Source organism: Nannospalax galili, unplaced genomic scaffold (genome assembly GCF_000622305.1).
Source record: "Nannospalax galili isolate Female #2095 unplaced genomic scaffold, S.galili_v1.0 scaffold485, whole genome shotgun sequence".
In the NCBI taxonomy this organism is placed as follows: Eukaryota; Metazoa; Chordata; class Mammalia; order Rodentia; family Spalacidae; genus Nannospalax; species Nannospalax galili.
In genome coordinates this window covers 812,439-825,879 of record NW_008354534.1, presented here as the reverse complement: position 1 = coordinate 825,879, position 13,441 = coordinate 812,439, and the positions used below count along the sequence as shown (strand labels likewise).

The following is a 13,441-nucleotide window of genomic DNA, read 5'->3' as shown; positions in this document are numbered from 1 at the left end:
CCCCCCAGTTCTGCTGCACCTGTGTTCCTCTGCCTGCATTGAGTAGGGTGCTTGCTCTATCTGGCCTTTACAGTGAGAGCTGAGCTTGATGCTGCTTGTACACCCACTTGGCAAGGGGAGGGTGGCAGTTTGTCTGCTTCTGGGCCCCTAGATGTTAGTGAAAGTGTGGCTTTGAGCCCAGCACAAGAGGCATTTCCTGAGGTTGCTGGGCCAGGCCTGGCACCTACCCAAAAGCTGGGAACAGGTCTAGAGTCCTGTGGCTTTCCAGGAAGTCAGGCAATGTCCCTGACAACTGCCTCCCATAGAGAATCAGGCTTCCTAAGGCAGACCCCCTAGGCCTAGTCCATAGCACAGGGCATCAGCACATTCATCCATCCCCCAACCTCCATTCCAGCCAGCTGCTCCTGAAGGCAAGCAGGGATTAGTGGTCCCATTCTATAGGTGAGGAATCAGGACTGACGAGGGATCTGATCCAGGTGACCCAATGTGTGGGTAGCAGAGTGGAACTCAAGACTTCTGCTTCCAGACACCATGTTCTCATCACTCCTCACTGCCTGAACTGATAAACTTTATTCCTCCCTTCCACAGGGTGAGGAAACCCATCTCGGCATGCAAGGCACTGTGTACAAGGTTCTGCCTTAGAGCTGCAAGATGATGGGAGGACCCAATGTAAACACCACCCCTATCTTCTGTGCTCAAGTCACTTCCCATGGCCCCACAGAGCTTCTGCAGGACCTGTGCATGTTATGGCAGTCAAGAGATTGGGGACCCTAGGCACCTTCTCTGGGCTTCCATAATTGGAGAGTTCCCCAGCATAGCCCATATCACACAGCCCGTGAGTTCAAGGGGATGGGTGTCACTGTCCTGGGTGTCCTGGTTGGTCCAGCACAGGAACAGCAGGAGACAGGAGGGTTTCCAGAGGCTGGAGGGTAGAGAAAGGAGGGAGCTGCTCTTCCATCTCTACAGCCCCCTGCTCTGGCCAGTTCCAGCCTGTCCTGCCTTCCCAGACTGTGGAAATTTCTACCTCAGCCCAGAAGAATGAACTGCTGGCAGTCAACTGCTTGGCTACTAGACCAGCCAATCAGGTACCAGGAACCACCTTGCCTACCTCCAGGACAAAGGGCCAGTTGGGCCCCAGGGGCTGGACTGGAGGGGCCAAGGGAGGGTCTAGCCTGAGACCTGTGACCGAGGCAGCAGGCAGGAACAGAGGGAGGTACACAGAGGAGAAAGACTAAATAGAAGTGGCAGAGTGGTAAGCTCAAGGTGTGAGAGACACCAGCCAGAAAGTCTGCACTGCAGAACCCTGCCAGCTCTCAGGCTGCTGCTCTGCTCTGTCTTGGGGCCGGGTTCCCTGCCTGAGCCCTGGAGCGTGCCTTCCAACTCTGCCCAGGTGCTACACAGTTTCTCCTTCCTCTCCCATCCTGCCCCTCTCTTCCCTAGGTAGGCAAGGCTCCAGGAAATGATTCTAGAACTGAGATGCAGACTCTTCTCAGCAAGAATGAAGGTAAAAAATAATGAGGTGAGTTACAGCTGTCGCCTCCCATTTTACTGATGAGGATCTTAAAGCTTAAATGATCAAGGGGCATGCCCTTTTTTTGCTAGATACTTTGGGATTTGGTCCCAGATATACCTGAAAGATGAGTTCTATTATTTCCTTCCTCCTTCTGGTTGTCCTGCTTAGTCTGGGGCCAGCATGTAAGCCTTTTAAAAATTATATTATTATTATTGCTATTATTATTACTAGAGACAGAACCTTAAACAGGCCAGACTGGCCTTGAGCTTGCTGTGTAGCTAAGGATGATCCTCTTGCCTCCAATTCCCAAGTGCCAGGTTTATCCACTGCTGAGGACAGAGCTCCATGTATGCTAGGCAGACACTCCACTCCAACAGAGCTACAACCCCCACACCCTTTTAAAAATTTGCATTTATTTACTTTTAACTTCTGACTGGCAGCTAGGTGGTATGTGTGTGTGTGTGTGTATGTGTGTGTGTGTGTGCCCGCACAGGGATGGTGCTGGGGATGGAATCCAGAGCTTTATGTATGCTAGGCAAGCACTCTAGCACTGAGCCACACCCCTACCTTTAAGCTTCTGTTCACACTTTCAGATCAGGCTTTCCACATCTCTAAATTTCCGGGCTGGCTGTCTATCCAGAGAGACTGCAGTTACTCCCACCTCCTCCCATCACACAGAGACATCTGGGGTTCCTGTAGCCACCCAGGAAAGGCTGTGCTTTGGGCCGGGCCCTGGGCCCTGGGGCCAGAGGAAACCCTTAAATACAAACACATTTGCATGAGGACCCAGGAGTCGGCATCTGCAGCAGTGGCAGGAGCACCTGCCCCCAGGTTTCTGGGACAGAAGTGTCCCCACAGCTAGGTTGGTACCATTCAGTGTTTATTTAGACACACATAAAAGAACCTGGTAGTTCAAACAGCTTGTGCCCTTTTTTTTCTTTTGGTCATACATATATTTAAAAAGGTCAACACATCAGCAGTCCCCTCCATGCTTTCCATACTGAGCAATATATACAGCCTATTATATATACGTGCATATATATATATATATAATATATGTATTTTCAATACCTACATTCAAGTAATGAAATACCGAATTTACAATTTCTCTCTGAAGGCAGAGGGAAAGCAAATTCACACACAGTTCACAGAGGAAGTACCGTGAACCCAGCTAGAAGAAGCCAAGCCCTCTGGGGACGAAGAGGGAGAAGCAGCAATCAACCAGTCACCCGCTGTTCACTGTGGGCAGCACGGATGCAGACCAGGGCAGACTGGCCTGCTCTGCTGGGGCTTGTAGAGAAGGTCTGGGAGCTCACTTGTCCAGGAGTTGCTCAAATTTGGGATTCATGAAGGAGAAGCCAGCAAAGGCAGTCTGGTCCATAGAGTCAATGAGGTTCTTGTCGCTGTAGGAAAGGCGGGGCTTCTCACTCAGGAACTCTTGGTCAAAATTGCTGAAGTCTGAAGGGGATTTCTGTAAGCACAGGGCAGCAGTGGATGAATGTGACCGCAGGGGTTCCTCTGAACTTTTCAAAGGCATGGGAGGCACCCGGGCCTGGGGTCCCTGTCAGACTGGGCCAGGGCAAGCTAAGGGGAGTCTACTCCAATCAGGAAAGGGGTGTCACTGGCAGCCTCAGGGCAGTCCCACCATAGGGAGATACTATTTCCACAAAGGATGAGGAAGGCAGGCAGAGAGTACTGGGTACTGGGTAAAGACAAGGGACATCCTCTGGAGCAGGGGCCTGTGAACCACAGTCTGTACGCCTGGCTCCCTGTTTTTGTGGGGCCTATAAGCTTAAAAATAGCTTTTTCTTTTTGTTTTGGTGTGGAGTTTTGTTGTTGTTGTTGTCTTGTTTTTAATATGTATGAGTATTTGCCTGAATGTATGTATGTGCACCATGTGTGTGCCTCAAGGATGTTGGCGCCCCTTGAACTGGAGTTGCAGGTGGTTGTGAGCCTCCATGTGGGTGCAGGAAACTGGACCCAGGTCCTCTGCAAGAGCAGTCAGTGTTCTTAACAGCTGAGCCATCTCTCCAGCCCCAGGCTGTCTACAAATTCATGATCTTCCTGCCTTAGCCTCCCAAGTGCTGGAATTATGCACAAGCACCACCATGCTCAGCACTGGCTTCTACGATTTAAAATGGTTGGGGAAAAAAAAAATCAATCAAAAGAATATCTGATAGTATATGAAAATAAAATGAAATTCAAATTCATGTTCCACAGGAAGTTTTATGGCTGTACAATCATGCTCACTTGTTGACACACTCAGCATGGCTGTGATGACATCGCCCAGCCTGCAAAGCTCCAAATATTTACTCTCAGGATGTTCACAGGAAAAATTCCTAATTCTCTGCTCCTGAGGACTAGATAAGAGGGTAACAGGTCTCCGGTGGCCCTAAGGCCAAACTGTGCTGGAACATACAAGGATCTAGGCTAGCATTGGTTTTGTTTTTTAAGTTGGGAATCCAGTTCAGGGCCTTGTGCGTTCTACGCAAGTACTCTGCCACTGAGCTACTCCTCCACCCTCAGTGCTGGGTTTGGGGGCAATTCGGAATGTAATTTGTAACATGGAAATTCAGAGTTCTGGCTTCTTTTGAAAACTGGCAGATTAGATCAGCCCTGGGCTTTACTTCCTTCTTTCATCTCATCCTCCACCATGTCCGAAAGGCTAAGTACGACCATCCCATTTGCAGAGAAACAAGTTCAGAGAAATCAGGCCTTGCTCTGTGACTAAAAATTTGATGGCAAAGGACTAGAACCTGGTTTTTACTGTTTTTGCTTTTTTTTGGGACAGAATCTTATGCAACTGAGGCTGGCCTTGAACCCCTGATCCTCCTGCCTCCACCTCCCAAGGCTGAGACTAACAGGTGTGTGGTATCATGTCTGGCTTTGGTCTTTTATCTTTACCTCCATTTGGGGAGGACATTGGGGAACTCTGATATGCTAGGTGAGCACTCTCCTACTGAGCTACATCAGAGTCCTTGGGCCCACTTCTTGGTAGGTCCACTCTTGGTGTTGAGAGCCTCCTGCATTCCTTGCCACATCTACCCTGCCCCAGGTGGCAGAGACTACTGGTCACCACACTTGCTGAGTGGCACAGTGCGGAGGAAAAGGAAAGCTCTCTCAGCAGCAGGTACCTGAGAACAGGTACTGCTCTTACATTTGGGTCAGCCTGTCAGCTGACCCCACTCAGAGGGCTTCTGAATGTGGCTCCACAAGGGGAAGTGTCCTGCAGTCCCAAAGCACAAATGTGGGGTATGTTACAGAGGTGGCCCAGTGGGAACAGGATGTCCTGGCAGAGGACAGGAAGCAAGTAGAAAATGGCAGTCAGAGCAGGAACTGCAATCACAGAAGGGACAGTGCGTCCTAACTTCTTTTTTAAAGATGGATTCTTGCTATGTAGCCTGGGCTGCTCTTGAACTTGAGGACCTTCTACCTCTACCTGAGTGTTGGGATTACAAGTGTACACCATCACACCCAGTGAGCCCCAACTTCTTAATGATCCAATCCACCTTTGCTCTCATACCAGTCCCAGTGGCCTCTGAGGATTCTGGGCCCTGGTGCAAATCATCACAACCCCAGCTGCCTTCTGTTGGCCTCATGTCACAAGCCCCTATTACATACCACTCCTTCCAAGGCAGCCTCTCAGACCACCCTGTTCCCTGCATTTCAGACACTGATCAACAGATTGTCCCAATAGCAACAGATCCTGTGGCCTGTGATGTGTCTAGTATCATTGCCCTCTATCAAAGACTATCATCAGTGTACAAAAGTCTTATTTGGACTCCCCCAGCTCCAGGGTATTTTCCCACATCGTCAAAGTCCAGCACAGTGCTCTGCACCCAACAAAGCTCAGCATGCCCAATATTTATTGGAAGATGGATGGGATCAATGGATAGATAGATGGAAGGAAGGTGGAAGTGAAGTCCTAACTCTGGTGTCTGAAGCATAGTTCCCTGCTCATACAGTGCTAAAGAATATATGGGAAAAGGTAACTGACAACAGGCATGGTGGTATGCATCTGTAGTCTGTTTCCCAAGAGGTTAAAGTAGGAATATAGCTTGAGTTCAGGAGTTCTGGGCCATACTGGGCAACATAGTGAAATCCTGTCTATCTCTGTGTTTTGTTTTAGACAAGATTTTGCTATGTACCTCTGGCTGGCCTAGACTCACTATAATCCTTCAGTCATCCCCTGTCCCTCGTTCCCACCCACCACCCCTAAAGTGCAGGCACTATTTTTGTTTTTCGTTTTTTGTTGTTGTTGTTTTTTTGTTTTTTTGGTTTTTTTTTTTTTTTTGGTCTTTTTGGTCTCCCTGTAGCCCCAGCTGTCCTGGAACTCATTATGTAGACCAGGCTGGCCTTAAACTCACAGAGATCTGCCTGCCTATGCCTCCCAAGTGCTGGGACTACAGGCATGCACCACCACACCCGGTTGTACCACAGGGTTGTACTGTGTAGCCTTGGCTGGCCTGGAACTTGTTATGTCATTATAGAACCAGGCTGTCCTTGAATTCACAGAGATCTACCTGCCTCTGCCTCCAAAGTGCTGGAGATTAAAGGCATGTACCACCACATAAGGCCTTACTTTTTTGTTTTGTTTTAGTGACTGGTCCTTACTATATAGCCCTGGTCGGCCTAGAATTCATTATGAAAACCAGGTTGGCCTCAAACTTGTGGTGACCCTCCAGCTTCTGCCTCCCAAGTGCTGGGATTACAGGTGTGTGCTACCATGCCTAGATGATGATGATGACGATGATGATGCAAACGCAGGGTCTTGTCCCTGTTAAGTAATCACTCTACCACTGAGCCAGCGCAAGACCTTCAACCCACAGTTCTAAATGTGCAGTGAGTAGCTGGGTGAGGAAAGGACAAGGATATAAGAGCAGAGGCTGTGATGCAGCCAGGGGAAATCAGGAAGCAAGCTTGCTGGAAGAAAGGAAAGGAGGGGAGTGTGTGAATGATGCAGGAATGAGCAAAGGAGGAACCTGTCCTGGAGCAGGGGTGGGATGACATACCACTTTGGGCTTGAAGGGTGGCTCCACCTTCCGATTCTCCAGCAGGGGCCAGTTGATGGTCTTGAAGAAGGGGTGAGCCCTGATGTTTCCTGTCATTCCCAGTCTCTTGACTGGCTCCCTCTCGAACAGCTGCAATCCACAGGGGCCTTAGTTAGGACTCAAGGCCATTTAAAATGGGAGCTTCAGCAAATTGCTAACAGGCCCAAGGGTTCCAAGACAGGCCAGGCTCAACCCAGGCAGCTCTGAGGCTGAGGGGGTTTTTCAGAATAGAAAGCTGTGCTGTTTACTAACACTATCTGCCCAGGCTTTTAGCAACTCTGAGGCAGTTTGCAGATAAGGAAATAGACTCAGAGATGAGGTTAAAGTGACCCACCCATGGTCACCAGCTAGTCACAGGCAGAGCCAGGACTTGGCCTCAGGTCTGTCTGTATCCTGACCCTGAGCCCTTAGTCACCACGCCCTGTACATTTATGCCGGGGACTCAGACTGGAGATCCTGGGAACACAAGGAAAGGGCATGCAGGCCCAGGGTGGCAGCAGCCCTGTATTCAGGCATCAGCCAGGCCCCACCTTCTCCATGATGTCCTTGGACTCCTTAGTGATCCAGCGAGGATAATGTGGCGTATCCACCTGGATGGACTCAAAGAGTTCATCCTCATCATCACCGTGGAAGGGGGACTGGCCAATGAGCATCTCATAGAGGAGGACCCCAAAGGACCACCAGTCCACAGAGAATGTATACTTCAGGCCCTGCAGGATCTGGGGAGAGCAGTAGTCAGGGCAGGATAGCAGGCCTCTTCAGCCTCAGTAGCCCCACCTTGTCAAGGCTCAGTGCATAGCTGGGTCAGGCTCAGAGGCACCTGCTCACCTCAGGGGCAATGTAGTCAGGAGTGCCACAAAAAGTGCTGGCCCGGCTCTCCCCAAATACGTTCTCTTTGCACATCCCGAAATCAGCTATCTTGATGTGGCCATCTTGGTCCAGCATCACATTGTCCAGCTTCAGATCCCTGAGGAGAGGATAGGACAGAACATCATCAGGAGCCAGGTCTGGTCCCCTAGCCTTGCTGCCACTGCTGGCTTTCAGCCCTGCAAGTCCAGGACTTTCCCTCAGAGCATATGGAAATGTAGGAGAGAAAAGGGAGCACAGGGAGCCAAACAGGCACTTCCTGAGAGCAACCTGCTGTGCTGGCTGGATACACAACAGCCTACTCCCTGAAGCGTAAAAGGAAGATCAGAAGAACTGACATCGCTTGCTTTCTCAGCTAGCTAGCTTGGTAGCAGCCGTGAGCTCCCTTCTCCCCATCTCAGGTCTGTCAGACTCCACAAGGGCATTAGTCGTCTGATAACTTCTGCACATGGGAACAAGTAATAGAAATAAGCAAACAGTACAAGGTTTATCTCCACTAAGCTCAATCACTAGACAGCTCCCAGTGATTCTAGCCATGGACAAGGCAACAGGGAATACATATCTCACTCCTACCTTTTAATACTATTTACTTCTAATTATTTTTTTATTTATATGTATGTGTCTGTGTATGTGTACATGCATGCACGCAGGCACTCCCAGAGGCCTGAAAATGGCATCAGATTCCCTTGGAGCTGGAGCTATAGGTGGATATGAGCCACCCAACATGGGTGGGCTGGGAACCAAACTTGGGTCTTCTGAGTCATTGCTCCAGCACCTCGCTCTCACCTTTTAAAACTCGAATGGCTGGAGAGATGGCTCAATGGTTAAGAGCACTGGCTGGACCTGGGTTTGGTGCCCAGCACACATGTGATGGCTAACAACTATCCTTAACTTCAGTTCCAAGGGATTGGATGCTCTCTTCTGGCCCCTATGGGCACTGTATAACACAGGTGCACTTACATACATACATACAGGCAAAACACTCATACACATAAAAAATAACAAATTAAAAAAAAAAACGGGTATGCCAGAATTTTATATATACTGCCTCATGGATTGGTTTCCTTCCTTCCTTCCCTCCTCCCTTCCTTCCCTTCCTTCCCTCCTTCCCTCCCTCCCTTCCTTCCTTTCTTCCTTCCCTTCCTTCCGCTCTTTTGAGATACAGTCTCAATATATAGCTGATATTGAATTCCTGATCCGACTATCTCAGTCTCCTAAGTGCTAGGATTACAGAGGTATGAAACTACACTACACTTGGGCTCATACGTTGATTTCTACTTGACAATATAGCTAAGTGTCCTCCCACATGAAGACACAGGGTACAGCCTTTTTGATGAGTATATGGCATGGCACCACAGCATGGGATCCTAATGTACTGGATGACTATTTATGGTACCAATTTGTACTGATGAAAGCTTAGATTGCTTAGGTGAGGCTTGGGAGTGAGAATGATGAGTCTTTAAGGCAGAAAGGCCCTGTACCTGCCAGTGCTGCCTTTCCAGCTAACAGCACTGAGTATGGTCAGTGAGTTCCCAAGTCCTGGAGCTACATCAGCCTTGGCTGAGGGAGACATATGAATTCTTGCACTAGAACTAGTTAGAGTTTAGGTAGATATTCAGCTAGAGGCTCACTCTAAGCAATGCTGGAGCTATGACCAGGCTAAGTACCACTCTTCCCAGAAGTGCCCCATGGCCCCAGTACCCGTACCTATAAATGACGCCTTTGCTGTGTAGAAACTGTAGCCCACAGATTATTTCAGCCGCGTAAAACCTGAGCGAGAGACAGTGTTCCAGGATTTTTATCCATCGGTCCCATCACCCCACCCCAGGGCAGGAAATACTGCAAATAACTCCACTGATAACCTGGGCCCAATCAGGCACATCTTGTACTAGGCAAGTTGGGGCTGGCAGCCCAGGCAGAAAATTTTGAAGTGAAAGCCCTCAATGAGCAAATGAATCAAAAGAGAGGCTTTACCTAGACATACATATAGCTACTTTAGGGGTATTCAAGTATCTGAAGGCATTACCATGGTAATCTAGGGGCCACACACCAGGCTCTTATGTTGTACAGGCTCAGACTACTGTCTACTCTTCTGTTCTGCCTGAGGCCAGAGGAGAGGATAGGACCCAGAGTGCCTGTTACTGTTCCCTCAGCCAGACCTGACTCACTACCCGTGGCTTCCCACATGCCCACGCGGTGAGTCCCAGGTCTCCCCAATGCCAGTTCTAGCTTGGCTGGGCTTTTCCAGGGGAGGGAAGAAGGGATGGAGGGCAGACCAGCAGTATACTCAGTTGAAGTCCCTCTCCTCATGAAAGGCTCTCACATACGTAGCCCGGTAGAGTTCGAAGCGTCCTTTATCCTGGATGTGGTACATCAGGTCACCCCCATTGAGGAACTCCATCACGAAGAACAGGTGGTCCTGGGGTGGGGCATGGAGTGAGCCGATGTAGGACAGGTGAGAGGCACCCTTACAAAAAAAACCATGGCACCCCAACAGGAAACAGAGGGCACAGGACCTGGGCTGAGGGTGATAACTTAGCTTTGGGAGCTGTAACTGGGTAGACACAGCCCCACCTCAGGGAGGATAATGGGGATGAAGCATGGGCAATGACAGGGAAGACAGAGACCTTGGTCTGGAAGGTACAAATGAGGTGAGTGAGAAAGGGATTCTCCCAGGCGAGCACCAGCACCCGCTTCTCCACCATGGTACACTCCACATCGTCATCAATCAATACCACGTCCTTCTTGAGGTACTTGACCGCGAAGAACTGTTCTTTGCCCTTCAGCTCTGCAAGCAGCACCTACCAATGAGCAAGATGCTGAGTAAAGGTCCTGGAGGCCCCTGGCACCTAGCCTCTGGTGCCCAACAGGAAGCGGCAGAAGCAGGTACCCTGGGCTCCTAGGCCCTGGTCCTCCAGCTGCCCTCACCTTGCCAAAGCTGCCTTTGCCCAGCACTTTGTGGAACGTGAAGTTCTCAATGTTGCACCGGGTGCTGCCCTCCCAGATCTTGCCATAGGTCCCATTGTTGTCTGTTGGAGAGATGGCATGACTAAGGTCTCAGTCTACTTCCTCCCCAGGCAAGAGGCCTCAAAGAGGAGAGAGGAAGAGGGCTCAGTGCCCACAGGTGGTACCTCTTCTCAGAACTTACTGGTCAGTGGGAGGGACTCACTGGAGTCCCAAGGGTGGGACAGGGAAGGGGCCTTGGAGAGGAACGGGCCTGTTTCCCAAGGACAGTACCTCATCCCAGGACTCACTCAGCAAGGAACACTGGCCCCTTTCTGAGACAAGTTTGTGAATGGAAGCTTTAATAGGGGGAGGATTTGACTCAGCTTCACCTGGGGCATCATCCCCAGTGACTCCTGGCTTCTTCTCAAATCCCTGGTATATTCCAACACTTTCTGATGTTCCTGAGTCCGGCTTCCGCAAGGATCTCTAGGAAAGGGCAGAAGGAGGCGGTCAGAAGGTCAGACCATTATCAGAACTCCCAGCCCAGGAAGAGCACCCCAACCACAATACCCCCATCAATACCAATGGTGACAGCAGAGGCAGATGTCCAGGCCTCATCCCTCCCTTTCCCTGCCCCTTACAATATGAAAGGCACAGATTATAGGCAGAAATTTTGTAAACTGAACTGCACATTTTTTTAAACATTTAATAAACTTTTAATTCTTTTTAAAAAATTTTTTTACATTTCTTTGTGTGTTTATGTGTATGCATGTACACATAACATGGTACGTGTGGAGGTCAGAGGACAACTTGTGGGATTTGGTTCTTTCCTTTCTCTATGTGGGTTCCCAGGATTGAACTTAGGCTGTCAGGTTTGTGTGGTAAATGCCTTCACCTGCTAAAACATCTCCGGCTACTGATTTCATTTCTGATTCTAGAATTTTACTCTGAAGTTTTGTGTCATCCTTTCAGCCCCAGTCATACCTAAACACACACCCATACACACCATGAGAACCCCTTTCTTATACACCACACACATCGTGGCACTTTACATATACATACCACACACACTATGCACACACACAACATGTACACATACTACACACACTACCAAACTCATATACCACACACATGCATGTACCACAAATGTGCATACACCAACATATGTGCCACATACCATATACCTCACATTCCTACATACCACAAACTGGGCACAGACACTACATACCATATGAACATCACACCCAACACCCATACAACACATATACAATATATACCACACACATACACATGCCATATACACACAACACACACCACACACATACCTCGTCTTAGTTCAAAGTATCCCAACATTCAACCCTATAGTCCCTATTTCCCCTCAGGTAAAGAACTGCTTGAATGATAAGTTTCTCCCCACCTCTCGCTGCTGCCTAAATTCATCAATGGTTTTCCAGAAATGGGCTCTGTGTACAAGGTCCCCTGCTGGAGCTCTCCAGGAACACTGTGAGCCCTGACACATCCTTCCTCCACTGCCCCATGTTTAGGTCCTACAGCCCCTGCCTACCTGGCTCACTTGGTTCAAGGCCTCAGCCAAGAGCTTCTGGTTGATGCCGCATAGGTTGGCCACCTTCTCCCGGCATTTGTGGTGCACATTCATGCCACAATCTGGGAGAGGGAGAAGCAGGGCCACCAGCGTCAGACCTCAGAAATGGGCAAGGAGTAGAGTGGGAGGGAGTGGGGGACAGGAAGACGTTGAAGGACCGCTGGGCTTCCTTGGGGTTAAAAATCTGACCATTATGAGCATTTTAAATATTTCATTATTTAAATAAAGAAAAATGCCGGGCATGGCGGCATACACCTTTAATCCCAGCACTTGGGAGGCAGAGGCAGGTGGATCTTTGTGAGTTCAAGGCCAGCCTGGTATACATAGTGAGTTCCAGGACAGCTGGGATACCCTGTCTCAAAAAGAAAAAAAAAAAAGAAAAAAGAAAAAAGAAAATAGCAGGTATGGGGGCTCATACCTGTAATCCCAGTTCTTGAGTGGCTGAGGCAGGACTGATGTGAGTTTGAGGTCAGCCTGGGCTACAGTATGAGAACTTGTCTTAAAAAGATGGACAGATAGTCAAAGAAAGAAAAAGAAAGGAAAAAGGAAGGGAAAAGTAAGGCCAGGCCAGGCAGATGTGGTGTCGCACGCCTTTAATCTCAGCATTGGCAGGCAGATTTCTAAGAGTTCAAGACCAGCCTGGTCTATATAATGAGTTCTAGGCTAGCCAGGGTTACACAGTACGACCCCATCTTGAAAAGAAAAGAAAAATAAGGCATGGGTGCTAGCTGTAAACCCTAACAATCATCTGGGACAAGTGGGAGACAGCTTTCTTTAGAGCCTTGAGGTTTTGAAGGAAAGCCTGGCATAAGAAAGGTCTGGAAGCAGGGCCTGAAGTGCACAGCAAGCCTGGGTTAAGCACTTCCACTCTCTTGCCCTTCAGTGAGCCCCACTTTACACTTGAGAATGCAGCTCAGAGAGGTGGAGCCTTGTCTTGTGGACATACAACACAGTCAGTAGGGAGGGTCCTCCCCAAATGAGGGACAGACAGATGAGAGTCCTTTGACCTTAGGGTCAGGATAAGAGGTCTTAGGGTAAGGGGTGAAGGTGGCATGGGGGTGCTAGGGTTAGGAGGTTTGGGGGCAGTTGGGAGCTGGGTTGCACATACCTTCACACTTTAACCCCTGCCTCACGAGTCCCCAGAGTAAGCTGCCACAGTGGTCACAGAAGTTAGGGCTCATGTAGTTGTGAACCTTGAATCGGTGTGGCATGTCGATGTTGAAGCGTTCTTTCTGGAACTGGAGAGGAAGGGACTCATAGGTCAGTGGTCAAAGGCCAGTTCCAGCCTCTTTCACAACCCCTAGCTCTCCCCCAACCATATATTAACAGATTCCCAAGAGGGCTGCCCCCTCCCCAGGTCTAGGAAATCTAGAAGCCCAATGAGCCCAGGCGAGAGACAAAGAAAGGCAAAAGAGAGGAAGGGTGAGCCCCACAGAGAGAATGGGCCACCCAGAGCTCTCC

The 13,441-nt window shown here is 49.4% G+C and overlaps 1 protein-coding gene across 3 annotated transcripts in view; it reads right to left on the bottom strand.

Annotated features, from left to right (window-relative positions):
• Window positions 1-2,376: 2,376 nt before the first annotated feature.
• Prkcd (protein kinase C delta) overlaps window positions 2,377-13,441 on the bottom strand; it is a 30,576-nt gene continuing 19,511 nt past the window's right edge. For all 3 annotated transcript variants that reach the window (XM_008851819.3, XM_029555397.1, XM_008851820.3), the window contains 11 exons: window positions 13,089-13,218; window positions 11,942-12,042; window positions 10,767-10,863; window positions 10,360-10,460; window positions 10,059-10,232; window positions 9,759-9,850; window positions 9,139-9,201; window positions 7,393-7,531; window positions 7,095-7,283; window positions 6,526-6,654; window positions 2,377-2,984 (listed from right to left, as the gene is read on the bottom strand). In XM_008851819.3, the coding sequence (XP_008850041.1) occupies window positions 2,826-2,984; window positions 6,526-6,654; window positions 7,095-7,283; window positions 7,393-7,531; window positions 9,139-9,201; window positions 9,759-9,850; window positions 10,059-10,232; window positions 10,360-10,460; window positions 10,767-10,863; window positions 11,942-12,042; window positions 13,089-13,218 (1,374 nt within the window). In that variant the 3' untranslated portion in view covers window positions 2,377-2,825. The remainder of the gene's footprint in view (window positions 2,985-6,525; window positions 6,655-7,094; window positions 7,284-7,392; window positions 7,532-9,138; window positions 9,202-9,758; window positions 9,851-10,058; window positions 10,233-10,359; window positions 10,461-10,766; window positions 10,864-11,941; window positions 12,043-13,088; window positions 13,219-13,441) is intronic.